Source organism: Hippoglossus hippoglossus, chromosome 6 (genome assembly GCF_009819705.1).
Source record: "Hippoglossus hippoglossus isolate fHipHip1 chromosome 6, fHipHip1.pri, whole genome shotgun sequence".
In the NCBI taxonomy this organism is placed as follows: Eukaryota; Metazoa; Chordata; class Actinopteri; order Pleuronectiformes; family Pleuronectidae; genus Hippoglossus; species Hippoglossus hippoglossus.
Genome location: NC_047156.1, coordinates 7,058,910 through 7,072,697, shown reverse-complemented (window position 1 = coordinate 7,072,697; position 13,788 = coordinate 7,058,910). Strand labels below are relative to the sequence as shown.

The window sequence follows — 13,788 nt, the reverse complement described above, 5'->3', positions numbered from 1 at the left end:
CATTAACACACCCTTTGTAAAGTGATGTATTGAACAGTGAATCCCGGAGGAGCGGATCAAGTCTCAGACAACACACACATGACCAGCATACGTTTAGTTTCTCCTCCAACATATTATTAATGCGAATCTGAATACAGGTTTGGAATAATAAAATAATAATTATAATTACATTAGCATATTTTACGCACAATAGTCAAATCATTTAGTTTGAAAATGAAAATTAAGCATTTTAATAAATCCCATATGCCTGCATGCAAATTAACACATGAGCAATGAATAATAAAAATCCTCCATAATGTGTTGCGATGTGTTATCATAAGGAATTAAATGTCTCATCATAATATATCTAACAATGAAAAGCAATTACGTCATTATGTTATTCATCTGGCATGAATAATACAAAGTCCTATGAAAATCACGCTGCTTTTTGTTTCCATACTGGACAGAGCGTCGGTGTGTTTTTGCATAATGTGTTTGTGGCAGCTCGTTGTGTAGTTTAAGTGACTAAAGTGCGTATTTATAGCCACAACATGCTTTCAGTACAGTAACGAAGGTCAAAATGTAGCATCATGCATATGTATCTTCATGCATATGGATTCCATGTGGCTGCGGTAAACACTGGAGGAGGAGGAGGAGAGGAGGTGGGCAGGAGGAGAAGTTCTGTAATTCATCCACACTCGTGTGACGGTGATTTCCTGCTTCTGTCTAAGCAAGAAAAGAAAAAAAACAGTCCACCTTTACTGCAGACACTACCCCCCCCCCCCATCCATTACGTTCACAGATAGCACCTCGATGTTTATAAGACATTATAACGTCATGCGTAATAGATAGAAAGCAGATGAAGATATTTATTTTAATTTAACCCAGAAGGTCCCAGTGAGATGCAATATCCCATCTGCCACTGAGTCCCGGTCGAGATGGGCAGCACATGAGATATATAAATAAAAACTGTTCAATTCAATTCAGTTTTATTTGTATTGGGCCAAATCATAACAAACATTATCTCAAGGCACTTTGCACAGTCAGGTCAAGACCTTCAAATTCTAAACAGGGACAGATAACACACAAAAAGCAGAGTGAAGCACGGCGATCAGACTAAAGCACATAACAAACAGAAATATATGGGAATCGATGGCAGAAATGCAGAATGGAAAACACATGTTAAAAGCAAAAGTAGAGCTTGTTAAGCAATATGCTGATGATGTAAGTCGTCGGAGCCTGAGTGTGACTCTCTACAGCTTCAGGTCTGTAGAACAAAGTCAAGACGAGTAAAGTTTGTATTGCTCTGATCTGTGGTTTATCAAATGATCTTCCTCTCCATTTAGCTTTCCCTCACATCAAAGTGTGTCTCTGTAATAGTCTGGATGCTCCAGTCGGAGTTCATCCTGTTCTCAAACATCTGCTGCGCTGGGAACGATCACTACAGTAACATATGCAAATTCTCTATTAGGTGGATTTTCCGTGGAAGTGCCTGAGCACACTAAGTACCCCAGTGTGATTTTACTTCACTGTGTGTGTGTTTGTGTTGTGGAGAGAACATGTGCTTTCATCTCCCCCTACAGGCCCTTTCTGGTGCTGCCGCCTCTGATGGAGTGGGTGCGCGTGGCAGTGGTCCACACGGAACACAGACGCAGCTTCTCTGTGGACAGCGATGATGTCCGGCAGGCGGCCAGGCTGCTGCTGCCTGGAGTGGACTGTGAGCCCCGCCAGCTCCGGTATGGTTGCATGAAGAAATCCCCCCCCCCCCCATGCCTTTAAGCCGCAGAGCGTGTGTGTGCGGTTCATCTGCACATACAAAACACCAGCAGGCATACAAGTGTACTCACATGCAAAACACTCATTATCAGTAAAATGAGCAAGGGGAGATACGTGCATTTCTCAAAAACACGCATCCCCCCCTCGCGGTCTAGAAAAATCAAGCTTGTCAGGTGTTTAGGGGAGATGTGGCGCATTGTAAACACTCCAAAGAGTTGACTCGCGCTGTGAATCACTTTGTGTGCTTTGCCCTTCAGAACGGATGACTGCTTCTGTGCCTCGAGGAAACTGGATGCTGCCTCCACTGAGGCAAAGTTCCTGCAGGACCTGGGCTTCCGTATGCTCAGCTGCGGACGCACGGACCTGGTGAAGCAGGCTGTCAACCTGCTCGGGCCGGATGGTATCAACAGCATGAGTGAGCAGGTTAGAGACACAGGCAACATGCCGCATTAAATAATGCATAGGCAGGCACATTTACACTAGCACACATCGATACGGATACAAACACAAACTCGTGCACAGCCTGTGGAGAAAGTTTCATTTGCTTTGTTAAACTGTGGCTCCTTCACCTGTGAGCACCGTGCAGATCATACATATTCAGACTTGTTTTTTTTGTTCTGCAGCTCGTAGCTCTGCATTATATCGTGACTATCTCCTCCAGCGCAGTAAATCGTCAGGGGAAACTACAAGTGAAACTGAAATGATTTTCCATGGGAAAATGAACTTTTAGTTTGGGCTGATCAAAGCAGAAAGTCTCGTACGGTGTGTTTCTCTCACAGAGGCTCAGCCGGCGCCCTTTACGGCCTCAGAGGAAATATTGACTTATATCTTGTCCTTTAAAACTTTGATCAATAGCAGATTATTACTCTCACCACACTCGAGGTCCTGGGAGTCCAAGTGTCAATTATAACAAGTTTAGAGCCGAGCAAAAGTTAAGCCAACTTTATTCTCAAAAACTATAGACATGGAGGTCAACTTATACACAAATGACTGAGAAGGTACATGTTTTATTGCCTTTGGTGCAAAATGAAGGAGTTTATGTTCTTCTGCAACGATCCTGTTCTCTGTGTCTGTGTCATTCTGAAGGGGATGACCCCGCTGATGTACGCTTGTGTCCGTGGAGACGAGGCCATGGTGCAGATGCTGCTGGATGCAGGGGCCGATATTAACAGCGAGGTCGGTGAAAAAATAAAGTTTTTACTGCAACATTCTTGTGTCGACACTCTGGGAGATCAATGTCAAATAAAGGAAGAACAATTGTTATGTAAAAACCACATGCACCAGAATGTCTGCATTGCCTTTACCAGAAACCAGAATAGAAATATCTGTTTCTCATCATGACATTGATCGACCCTGTGATCGTCACATGCAATTTTACTGGGAGACATCTGATTTGTGCAATATGTCAAAGAGAGAGGGGGGGGTTAGGACAGATGAGAAGTGTTGACAGGACTTTGCAGCCTTCAGTTTGTACAGCGTTATATATGAAACGTCTCAAAGGGATAGAAAGATGTATCAGTGTGTGTTAGTATTTGTATTGTTAAACTGGAGAAAGCCAAACACTGTCGCTCATCCCCCCTGTTTGTTCTCTCCCATGTGTCCCGTTGGTAAATGTAAAAGACCTAAAGACCATGAGGCCCCGACACCTGCCTCACGACTCAGAGGTCTGTGGCTGAGTCGATTTTGTTTAACCACTCACGGAAAAAAAGAGAAAGTGATAACGATCGGTTGGCTGAAAAACAAACAGAATCCCTCATAGATTCTGCAGAGAATCCGGCTGGCTTCCTTCCACTGAGCTCAGCTGAGGTTGGTCAGTTGAGGCCTCGTGATCCCGGTCCTCGTTAGTCAACCTCAGCCACAACACGTCCCATCAGCCCTTTGTGTCGGAGTTGATTTGCAGTCCACCGTAATCATGAACCCCCCCAAAACACAAAGCACTGTTCACTAACACGACTAAGTCCCACTTTCATGTTCATTTCATGCTCCTGGTTTTAAATGTGAACTGTTCAAGATGAATGTTGTTTGACTGTGATGTTTGCAAACGCCTCAATATGAAACATGTTTCCTAAATTCTTTTTAAGATTAAATATTTTTCATTAACACCAGTGTTGCTCCCTTACTCCCCTGAGACTGTTACATCTCTTCCACTGTTGTTACTGTACATTTAAGTACCTGTGAAGTAGGTGCAGGTAAGTATTTCATTATATCAAACTGTGTCCATGCTGTATTTTACGACAGAGTATAAGGGCCAAATAAAGGAACAACAAATCTGAGATTACCGAGAATAAAGTTGTTACATTACAACAATAAAGTTGTGATATTCCGAAGATAAAATTGTAATATTATGGGGGAAAAAGTAATAATATTACAAGAATAAAGTCATACTAATAAAAGAATAAAGTTGTGATTTGATGAGAATCACAACTTCGTAATATATACGACTTTATATATTATTCTATAAAGTCGTAACTTCAGTATAAAGTCGGAACTTTATGGGAATTTTACAAAACTATCGTCGTAACTTTACAAGAATATATATATATATAGAATATAATTTTACAGGATTAAGTCGTAACATTATGAGAATAAGTGGCGGTCGACTGCGATGATATCGTTAGTTACATCTGCATGATATTGGAAGGGGTTATTTTTGAGTTGCGAATCAAAATTTAGCTAATCAAAATTCTGGATCTACAAGGAGTGGAACCCGAGTTCTCCCTGGAGCTCATATCCAATTTTCTTATTCTCGCAATATTATGTCTTTTTCTTTCCTGTTAAATTCTGACTTTATTCTCCTAATATTATGACTTTCTTCTTAATTCTGACTTTATTCTCGTAATCTCCAATTATAATTATTTTGTACATGGCCCTCATGCTCTGTCGCAGTATTTCAAAGTGTCACTGAATCATTCTGTCTGCGTGTGTCTCTGCTGCATCCTCCCTTTTTTCCCTTGAAGCAGCCTGAGGAGCAATGTTTGCCTTTGTGTTCTGCTCATGTGCGTGTCTCATGTATGTCACGCTTTCATTTGGCTCATAGTTATTCATCTCATCCTGACCAGAGAGATGAGCCTTAGAGAGGTCAGGTCAGAGCCCAGTCAGACAAACCCAAGTGGAGGGTGAAGAGATCGGGGTGAGACCATTAGGACGAGGCTTGAACTGAACAGATCAATCCATGGTGTTCATTAGAAGGTGAACACGGTGACAGGATGTCCTCTGCAGCCCCGGGGGTTCCCAGTTAATTACTCTCCTGTAGAGCTTCCTGTCCTCCCTGTCTCCCCCCTGCAGCTGCTTGTCTTGTGCTCCACAAGCCATGTAGTAGTTTTAATGGCTTCGTATCTCTCTCCCTCACCTTTGTCCCCCCCCAACCTACCCGACCCACCCACCTGTGTCCCCTCCCCAGGTGCCAAACTCAGTGCACAAGCACCCCTCAGTCTTTCCTGAAACACGGCAGGCGACGCCCCTCACTTTCGCCGTGTTACACGGACATGTGCCCGTGGTGCAGGTAGTGACGTCCTTCTCTCACCTGTGATTCTCTCATCACGACCTCTCGTTGTGCCTCAGCTCATGGTTGATCGTCATTGTCATTGTCTGTCATCAAAGCTTCTTGGTGGTGATGATGATAATGTCCCTCCGCTACGAGTTTTCTCCTTTTTCTCTCTCTGTCTCTCTTTTTATTTCCTGAATTATTATTGAGATGCTTTATGTGAGATTTTAATCTTTTCATCTTTAAAGAGGCCATTTGCCCAGTCACTGTTTAGATCTGAGCTTTTATGTGGAGTGTAGCCTCCTCTTGGCCATTTGCGTTTTTGTGCAAATGGATCAGACTCCATTAAGTGAGTGGAAAGAGGAAACACAGCTGTCTAATTGTTATTGAACTCATTTCATTAATTCAGTTTGCCCCCTGAATGATTTGTCCATTGGACTTGGAATCATTAGATTCTAAATGGAAAGTGTTTAAGCCGTGTGAGACCACTGTGACGTCTCTGAGGGAAAAAAGAAAGGATGAAGTTGGAAAGATTAAAATTCAGAGTGAAATTATGAAATGTTTTGCTATTCCCAAGATGTTGGTTTTCATCTTATTAGACGACATAAAGGTTTGAGAGTCAGGAGCTTGTTGAGAACATTTTCTCATTTACAAAAAAGTAACTGTAATTCAGCTTCATCGTTTATCAGTGACAAATCTTTCTACTGGTAAGAGCAGTGATTTAAAATATGAAATAAGTAGAATAAATCAAATTAATTAATTTTAATTAACAGTAAAACATATTTGTGAGACTGTTTAGTCTGCGTTTAATCACAATTCCACTCACTTTCCAAGTTACTACTGCATTTACTTCTAAAAACATCAGCTAGCATTGAGACAGTATTTTGACATTTTGTGAGATATACTTTCACACCATAAAACTAAATATAGTTTTACAGTACTATAGCTAGGGCCTCAAATTTGTAAATGCAGATGTGTGAGTTTCCTGCAATGACTGAATATAAAGATGGACAAAGTGTCTTCACATCTGTTTGTTGTGGAGCTGCAGCGGCAAGTGTCATCTTTCATCCACGTTTTTATTGCATCAAATTAATAAATTAAAACCAAACTAACTATAAAAATCAACATTTGCACAAACATCTGTTTGATAAGAATCGACTAAAATCACAGCAGCCATCTTTGAGAAAAATGTTTTTGACATGTACTTAGAATTTTTAGTTTGGTCCATGTCCCAACTGCTAACATGGAGAAGGCAGAGTAACTATACTGCAGCCAGCCCCTAGAAGGCGCTCAAGATGTTTTGGCATCTTTATTTACAGTCATACATTATGAAAATAAAATAAGCATCTGCAGAACAATATAATTTGTGAAAAGTAAAGGTCGTATAATTACAGGCAGCTTTGTAGCAGTCAAACATTCACTGCTATAGATTTCTTCATTAAAACCAGCATCAGACAGGAGAAGCTCAAATTTACCCACCTGACTCCAAACTGGCGCATTAGCCGACTGACTCTTCCTCCTCTCCTCGCCCTCCTCTCCCCGTCTACCCGTCTCCCTCTCTCTCCCATCATGCCCCTCTGTGTCCCCGCCCGACCTCTGCAGCTGCTGCTGGATGCCAAAGCGAACGTGGAGGGATCCCTGCAGGACGGGATGGAGAATTACACAGAGACCCCACTGCAGCTGGCTGCTGCTGCAGGTACAGACACACAACGTGACCCCCCCCCCCCCCCCCCCCCCCCCCCCCCCTCCTGATAACAGCTGATAACAACACCTGACTGTCAGCAGGCTCATTGGCTGAGTTACGGCTTCACAGGCACATCTATCCTGGGGGCTTGGAAAATAAAGACAAATAGAAGCATGCATGCAGAACAAATGATCCAACGTTTGCCTCACTCTCATCCGTCTCTCTGTCTCACTCTGTCTCACTCTGTCTCACTCTGCTTCAATCTTATAGTGTCTGTGTGTATATAAACATGTATTCTTCATGCACAGGTAACTTTGAGCTGGTGAGTTTGCTGCTGGAGCGTGGGGCCGACCCCATGGTGGGGACCACGTACCGTAACGGCATCTCCACTGCACCTCACGGAGACATGAACTCCTACAGCCTGGCAGCAGCTCACGGACACAGGTTACACACACTCAGACACACACACACACACACACACACACACACACACACACACACACACACACACACACACACACACACACACACACACACACACACATATCCATCCATATTTTTTGGATGTATAAATTTGTTTGTTTAACTGATGCTCACAAAACAAATAGGAGATAGGAAAAGAACGTGCACCTTTGCTTGATAGATGTATTTGAAATATAGTCATAAACATACATATAATTTCTATGTATACTATATATTATATATGTTAATGATGCATTGAATGAAAATGGATAAAAATGGAAACTAAAGTGACCAAAAGATAATACTACTACAATTTATATATAATACTTAATTTAATTGAATTCATTAATTAATTTTAAATTGTTTTAATCTTAATAATCCTTGCACTGTATTCTGTTTTGTGTTTGATGTGTAAAGCTCGTACACAGCAGTCACGTCTGCAATAACAATAAATAAACTTTATTTGGCAATTTACATGAAATTTAAGCCAGTGAATTAAAGACTGGGAAGACCCTATGCCATAAATGAGGATTACCAATTTATATTTCATCCAGTTTTCACAAAAGGCCACAAGAACCAGGAACAAGAAGCTTACCTTTAGGGGAATTGAACAAATAAAAAAATGTATTTCTCTGCACATGCACCATTAGATAAAAAACATTGTTTCTGCACACAGGCTCTAGCTATTTATAGAAATGAGTGAAATGGGTGTAGACTATTAAAAGACATCCTGTGTTCCCTCATCGCTCATTCATGTCGCAGATTGTTTATCCTACCAACTCTTTGTCAGCCTGCGAAGACAGTTGATTGTCTATTTGCATAAAAGGAGCATTTTCTTCGTGAAGGATTTTTTATTGTTTATCGATTTGCATAGAAAAATGCGTTAATCTTGCTATACTTGTTAATTAAACCATCATTTCATGCAGGAATAAATATCAAAGCTGCAAGGCTGAAAGATGCAGATTACCGATTAGCCTATCACAGTAATGACTGGAACTCAATCACTGTCGTATCACATTACACATTTTTCTACAACTGTGCCACTTATGGAGACTTACAACAACAAACATCTGAAAATCAGTCATTATCCAGGCTCTCGTAATCTGTGCACGTCGCTCAAACTAAATTTCGCCTCTGTGTCTGTGCCTCTCTTCTTCTAGGAACGTGTTCCGTAAGCTCCTGTCCCACACGGAGACGGGGAAAGGCGATGTCTTGTCCCTGGAGGAGATTCTGGCCGAAGGTACAGACCTGGAAGGAAGAAGTGCGTCTCAGATTGACCTGATCCGATCGGGGAAGGCCAAACTCAAAGCCCTGAAAGAAGCCATGTATCACAGCTCAGAACACGGACACGTAGACATCACCATAGATATACGGAGCCTTGGTACGTTTGTGTAAACACTATCAAACACGTGCATGTATTTTCTACAGTATCACATTCTGCATGCAGCATTCATTCCTCCTCTGTGCATGTTTGTGTGTGCTTCATGTGTGTTTATGTGTGTTTCCCTCTTCCAGGCGTGCCGTGGACTCTGCACACCTGGATGGAGTCTCTGCGGACGTGTTTCCATCAGCACCGCCGACCTCTGATCCAGGGTCTCCTGAAAGAGTTCAGCTGCATCGAGGAAGAGGAGTACACCGAGGAGCTGATCACGCACGGCCTGCCTCTCATGTTCCAGATCCTCAGAGCCAGCAAGGTACTGAGTGAGGAATCACTTTGGGGAAGTGGTGTAGGAAGTACGCAAACATTTCAAGTAAAAGTACCAAAAAATTTACAAAAATTGTATTGTACTGCATTTGGAGGGTGATACCAATATTGAGGAGGAAAACATTCCAGAGACATAAATATATATAGCAAAGTAAATGTACTTTGTCACATTCCACCACTGCTTTTATTTGTATCTGTCCTGTTCACTGATCCACGGCTTCATCCCCCTCCTCTGTATTTGATGTCTGTCATTAGGTCGTCAGGTCATCAGCTGCACACACACTGACGGAGCCCCAGAGGCCGACTCAATAGCAATTACCTAAAATGATAATGATTAATGATATGGCCCCCCCCCCCCCCCGCACTCCTCTCCGCTGCGGCTCATTACAGTCGCGACTTTATCTCATTACTTAAGCTCATGATCCTCTTGGTTTAGTTTTATCAAATCTAAAACAGCATCATTGTCCCATCTGGCACCGCTGTTTGTTTTACCTTCTTTACCCCGGGCACCGTGCATGAGTTTCTCTGTCAGTGCTGATAATGTAGAACTGTAGTGTACACTCACACACACACACACACACACACACACACACACACACACACACACACACACACACACACACACACACACACACACACACACACACTCTCTCTCTCTCTCTCTCTCTCTCTCTCTCTCTCTCTCTCTCTCTCTCTCTCTCTCACACACACACACACTTACAGCTGCTGTGTCGGTCCTTTTCTGTGTCTTGGCTGATATATGATGGGGCCAGTGACCCTCCTCTCTATGAGGGACCCCTGACACTGTCTGTCTGTCCCACCAGGACGAGAATCTGCTGTCTCAGCCCACTGGAAACTTCATCTATCTATCTATCTATCTATCTATCTATCTATCTATCTATCTATCTACAGTATCTATCTATCTATCTATCTATCTATCTATCTATCTATCTATCCATCCATCCATCCATCCATTTATCCACTGTATTGTGTTATTGATGGAGTAGCTGTAGCTGTTTGTCAGCGTCACACTTCAGTAAGAGCAGGCAGCTCGTACACGTGGGGTTTGTATTGTTGCGCACTGCTGCTGCAGCAGAATGACACATCCCCCCCCCCCTTTTCCTCACACACACACACACACACACACACACACACTAGAAAGTTAGTTGTAAGAGTAAGAACATCTCACTCTCCTGTCTCTCTCTCTCCCTCTCACACTCCCACACTAACTCGTCCTGTTTTCCATCAGAGAATTCTCTGAGGAGCCGGGGGAGTAAGAAACGAGTCTGATATTCATCTGATCCTCGTCTGAGGTGTGAAATAGCAGCGAGAGTGAAGCGTATTGAAACATCTGCAGGAACAGTGTCAGTGCTGAGCTAGATGAGAGGTTGAGGAACATTAACCTCGGTGATAATTGTGTTGGAGGATGTTTGCATTGAGAGAGGAAGAGTGTAACAGCATGTGCATATGTTCCTGGACTCCTGAATGTGCCACACAGGGACGGATCTGCAGCGCGGCTCTGTGCAGCCTCTGATGTGTTGCTGCTCTGTGTGTGTTGTTGTCGTTGTTAGAATGAAGTGATCAGCCAGCAGCTGTCTGCAATCTTCACCCAGTGTTACGGCCCGTACCCCATCCCCAAAATGGTCGAGATCAAGAGGAAGCAGTCGTCACGTCTGGGTGAGACCCTGCCTTTATTTATTTAATTTTTCTGATGTTTTCTTTAATACTGAAAAACTACACGATTAAAGCAGCATAAATGATGTGATGTAGTTTTTTTAGTTGGCTTCTACCAGTATATAGGTTTACACTGCAAATACCGCCATCTAGTGTTCGGAGAGTGGAAAAGAAATGTAGATTTACTGGTAATGTGTCCAGAATGTTGGACGGCCAAGTTGTACACCTCTATTTTTTATGATTATCAGAAAAAATAAATCAAGTTTTCCTGTTTTTTCACCTTTCAGATCCTCACTTCCTGAACAATAAGGAGATGTCTGATGTGACCTTCCTGGTGGAGGGGAAACCTTTTTACGCCCACAAGGTCCTGCTCTTCACAGCTTCCAGCAGGTACTTGAACGCATCAGCTCTCAAAATACACAACTACCTCGTTGGGATGAGATGTCAGAACGCTACCTTTCCTCCGGCTGATCAATAAGGTCATGTTTCCTTCCGCCCCTGGGATCTAGAGAGGACGTCCGTTTCACTCCTGTGTCTGATTGGTTCATGACACTGACATGAACCAATCAGTCCTGTCACAGGGTGATTGAAGAGAAATGACACGTCAGTCGAATGTGTTGTTGACTTCACGTCCTCAGAGGAAACATCAAACAAACTCCACTAACCCATTACTGTGTAATTCAACCAAGACTTATTCTGCTCTGTATTATTCATGTTTCTTTTTCAATCAATATTAGAAACCTGATGAAAATAACTTGTTTTCCATCCAAGCTGATAATTTCTTGTTTTTTATTTTTCTTTCTCTCAAGGTTCAAATCTCTCCTAGCAAACAGACCTTGTGGTGAAAACACATGCATTGAAATCAGCAATGTTAAATACAACATTTTTCAGGTAATACAGTATAATCAGACTTATGACCCGTGCACAACGCTCTCCTAGTACTTCCTGTCTAATTGTGTACTGTGTATATATTTTCGTGTGTTTTTGCTTTCAGCTGGTGATGCAGTATCTCTACTTTGGAGCAACAGAAGCGATGCACATCAGGAACACTGAGGTTATGGAGGTTAGGCCTTTACTTTACTCAGTCCACTTATGAAATCACATTTAAAATCAATAGATGCAGATTTTTATTTGCATCGTGAATATCAGTCTGCTCTTTTTTCATCAAGATCCATGAATTATTCTCTGAGAAATCAATGAAAATGTTTAAAAATGCCATATCTAACAATGTTATCCTGGATCCGCCCTCTAATCACTGTGTCGGCACTGAAATTAACTGAGTAATCTCAATGTTACCTGTGGACGATAAATAATGTTTTTGTAAAATTAGCTACTTGTGGTTTTGTTGCAGCTTCTGTCTGCAGCCAAGTTCTTCCAGCTGGAGGCGCTGCAGAGGCACTGTGAGATGATCTGCTCCAAGAACATCAACACAGAAACGTGTGTGGAGATCTACAACCACACCAAGGTGCAAACACAGTTAGACATTCACAGTGGTGCACAGGAAGAATGCGTTTTCAGTGCTCAGATAAAAACAAAAAACAAACCTTCTCTCCCCTTCCTGTGCAGTTTCTCGACGCTCCAGTCCTGTCGTCCTACATCGAGGGCTACTTCCTGAAGAACATGGTGATCCTGATCGAGCTGGAGCCGTTCAAGCAGCTGCTGTACGACGCACCCCCGGACAGCCCGGGCTGCGACATCCTGCAGGACCTGGAGAAAACGCTGGCCAACCGCATCCAGTCCATCCACCTGTCGTCCTCCAAGGGATCCATCGTCTGACCTCCCGACCCCGGCAGGAGCAGAGACTGTTTACCAGAGACGTGACGCTGTACTGAGATCACGACGGGAAGAGAAAAATACGACTCGTGATCCAATCTTTGTCTCTGTGAAGCTCATCAGTTGCTAATATGCTTCTTGTTATCTTAGCACAGATGGATCCAAGTCTGTCTGTCTGCCTCGTTGATGTCCGTCCATACGACTGTCATAAGATCGCTGTGTCATGTCACAATTTGCCAATAACATCTTTTACTGTAACACTGTCCAGCAGGAACCTCTCAGATTAGCGCGTTAGCTACGTGTGCTACATGTTGATAAACGCAGAGGAGGAGACTCGATCTGCGTCTCCAGATGACGAACAGCCTCGGCGTCGCGTGATGAGCCAACGAGGAAGAACCGCTGCCTCGTGTTGTGATTATTTGCTCGAACATCTGGATCCATACAGAGTCATCAATTTGTGCATCTGTCAGTCACTTAGTATTGTCTGTGCTGAATACTCTTAAAAGCCAAACTAGTAAAACAACTGACAAGTATCTTTAATGTGACTGATGCAAAATACAAAAGGGGGACTTTCGTCGGCTGACTGGGTCGGTAAAGAGGATTTTTACCTTCCTCGGGCGACTGTGTACATATTGTTCATAAAAAACAGAGCTATTGATAATGTAAGTTAATGTACATATATATATCCACAGATGTTTTCTCATGCGTGTTGCGGTTGGATACGGCTGTAAAAAAACATAAAAGCCTCATCTTGTAAAATATCTGTTTCAGTGTTGCATGTCAGAGGGATGACTGTGTTTTGGAATTTTCTGTTTGAGCTGTTGGACGATCGCACCGAGCAGCTGCTGTCACGGCCGTGTGAGGAGACTTCTGTCGTCAGCATGGGTCTGTAAACGTGTCGTCACTTCATGTGTGAGAGGCTCCAGGGTCAGGCAACGTTACGCCCTCCGGGAGGAAGTGAAACCATACGACCTGTACATGTGTGACTTGATATATCTTTCCTCTATAAAGATTAATATAAAGAATATTGTGAATCATCCGCTCTTTGATTCTTCTGCTGCAGTCTCTGACTAACAGGACATCTGTTCTTACCTTGTTTCTACCCCTGTCCACTTTGTTTGTTGGTGTGTTTGTGAGCAAAATGAAGCAAAAACTACAAGACGGTAGTGTCCATTTTGGTGTGGACACTGATTTCCCAGGGACTAATTCATGAGTGTGTGTCTTCCTATGAAAGAAAAGAGACTATGAAAC

The 13,788-nt window shown here is 42.8% G+C and overlaps 1 protein-coding gene across 2 annotated transcripts in view; it reads left to right on the top strand.

Moving 5' to 3' along the window:
- Positions 1-13,562, top strand: part of btbd11b (BTB (POZ) domain containing 11b) — a 71,024-nt gene extending 57,462 nt beyond the window's left edge. The window contains exons 4-17 of one of the 2 annotated variants that reach the window (XM_034589116.1): positions 1,563-1,715; positions 2,013-2,178; positions 2,842-2,931; positions 5,156-5,257; positions 6,842-6,935; positions 7,232-7,367; positions 8,546-8,766; positions 8,901-9,079; positions 10,662-10,767; positions 11,052-11,154; positions 11,574-11,655; positions 11,759-11,827; positions 12,116-12,229; positions 12,331-13,562. In XM_034589116.1, the coding sequence (XP_034445007.1) occupies positions 1,563-1,715; positions 2,013-2,178; positions 2,842-2,931; positions 5,156-5,257; positions 6,842-6,935; positions 7,232-7,367; positions 8,546-8,766; positions 8,901-9,079; positions 10,662-10,767; positions 11,052-11,154; positions 11,574-11,655; positions 11,759-11,827; positions 12,116-12,229; positions 12,331-12,540 (1,825 nt within the window). In that variant the 3' untranslated portion in view covers positions 12,541-13,562. The remainder of the gene's footprint in view (positions 1-1,562; positions 1,716-2,012; positions 2,179-2,841; positions 2,932-5,155; positions 5,258-6,841; positions 6,936-7,231; positions 7,368-8,545; positions 8,767-8,900; positions 9,080-10,661; positions 10,768-11,051; positions 11,155-11,573; positions 11,656-11,758; positions 11,828-12,115; positions 12,230-12,330) is intronic. The other variant, XM_034589117.1, reaches the window with a different exon arrangement.
- Positions 13,563-13,788: the final 226 nt, after the last annotated feature.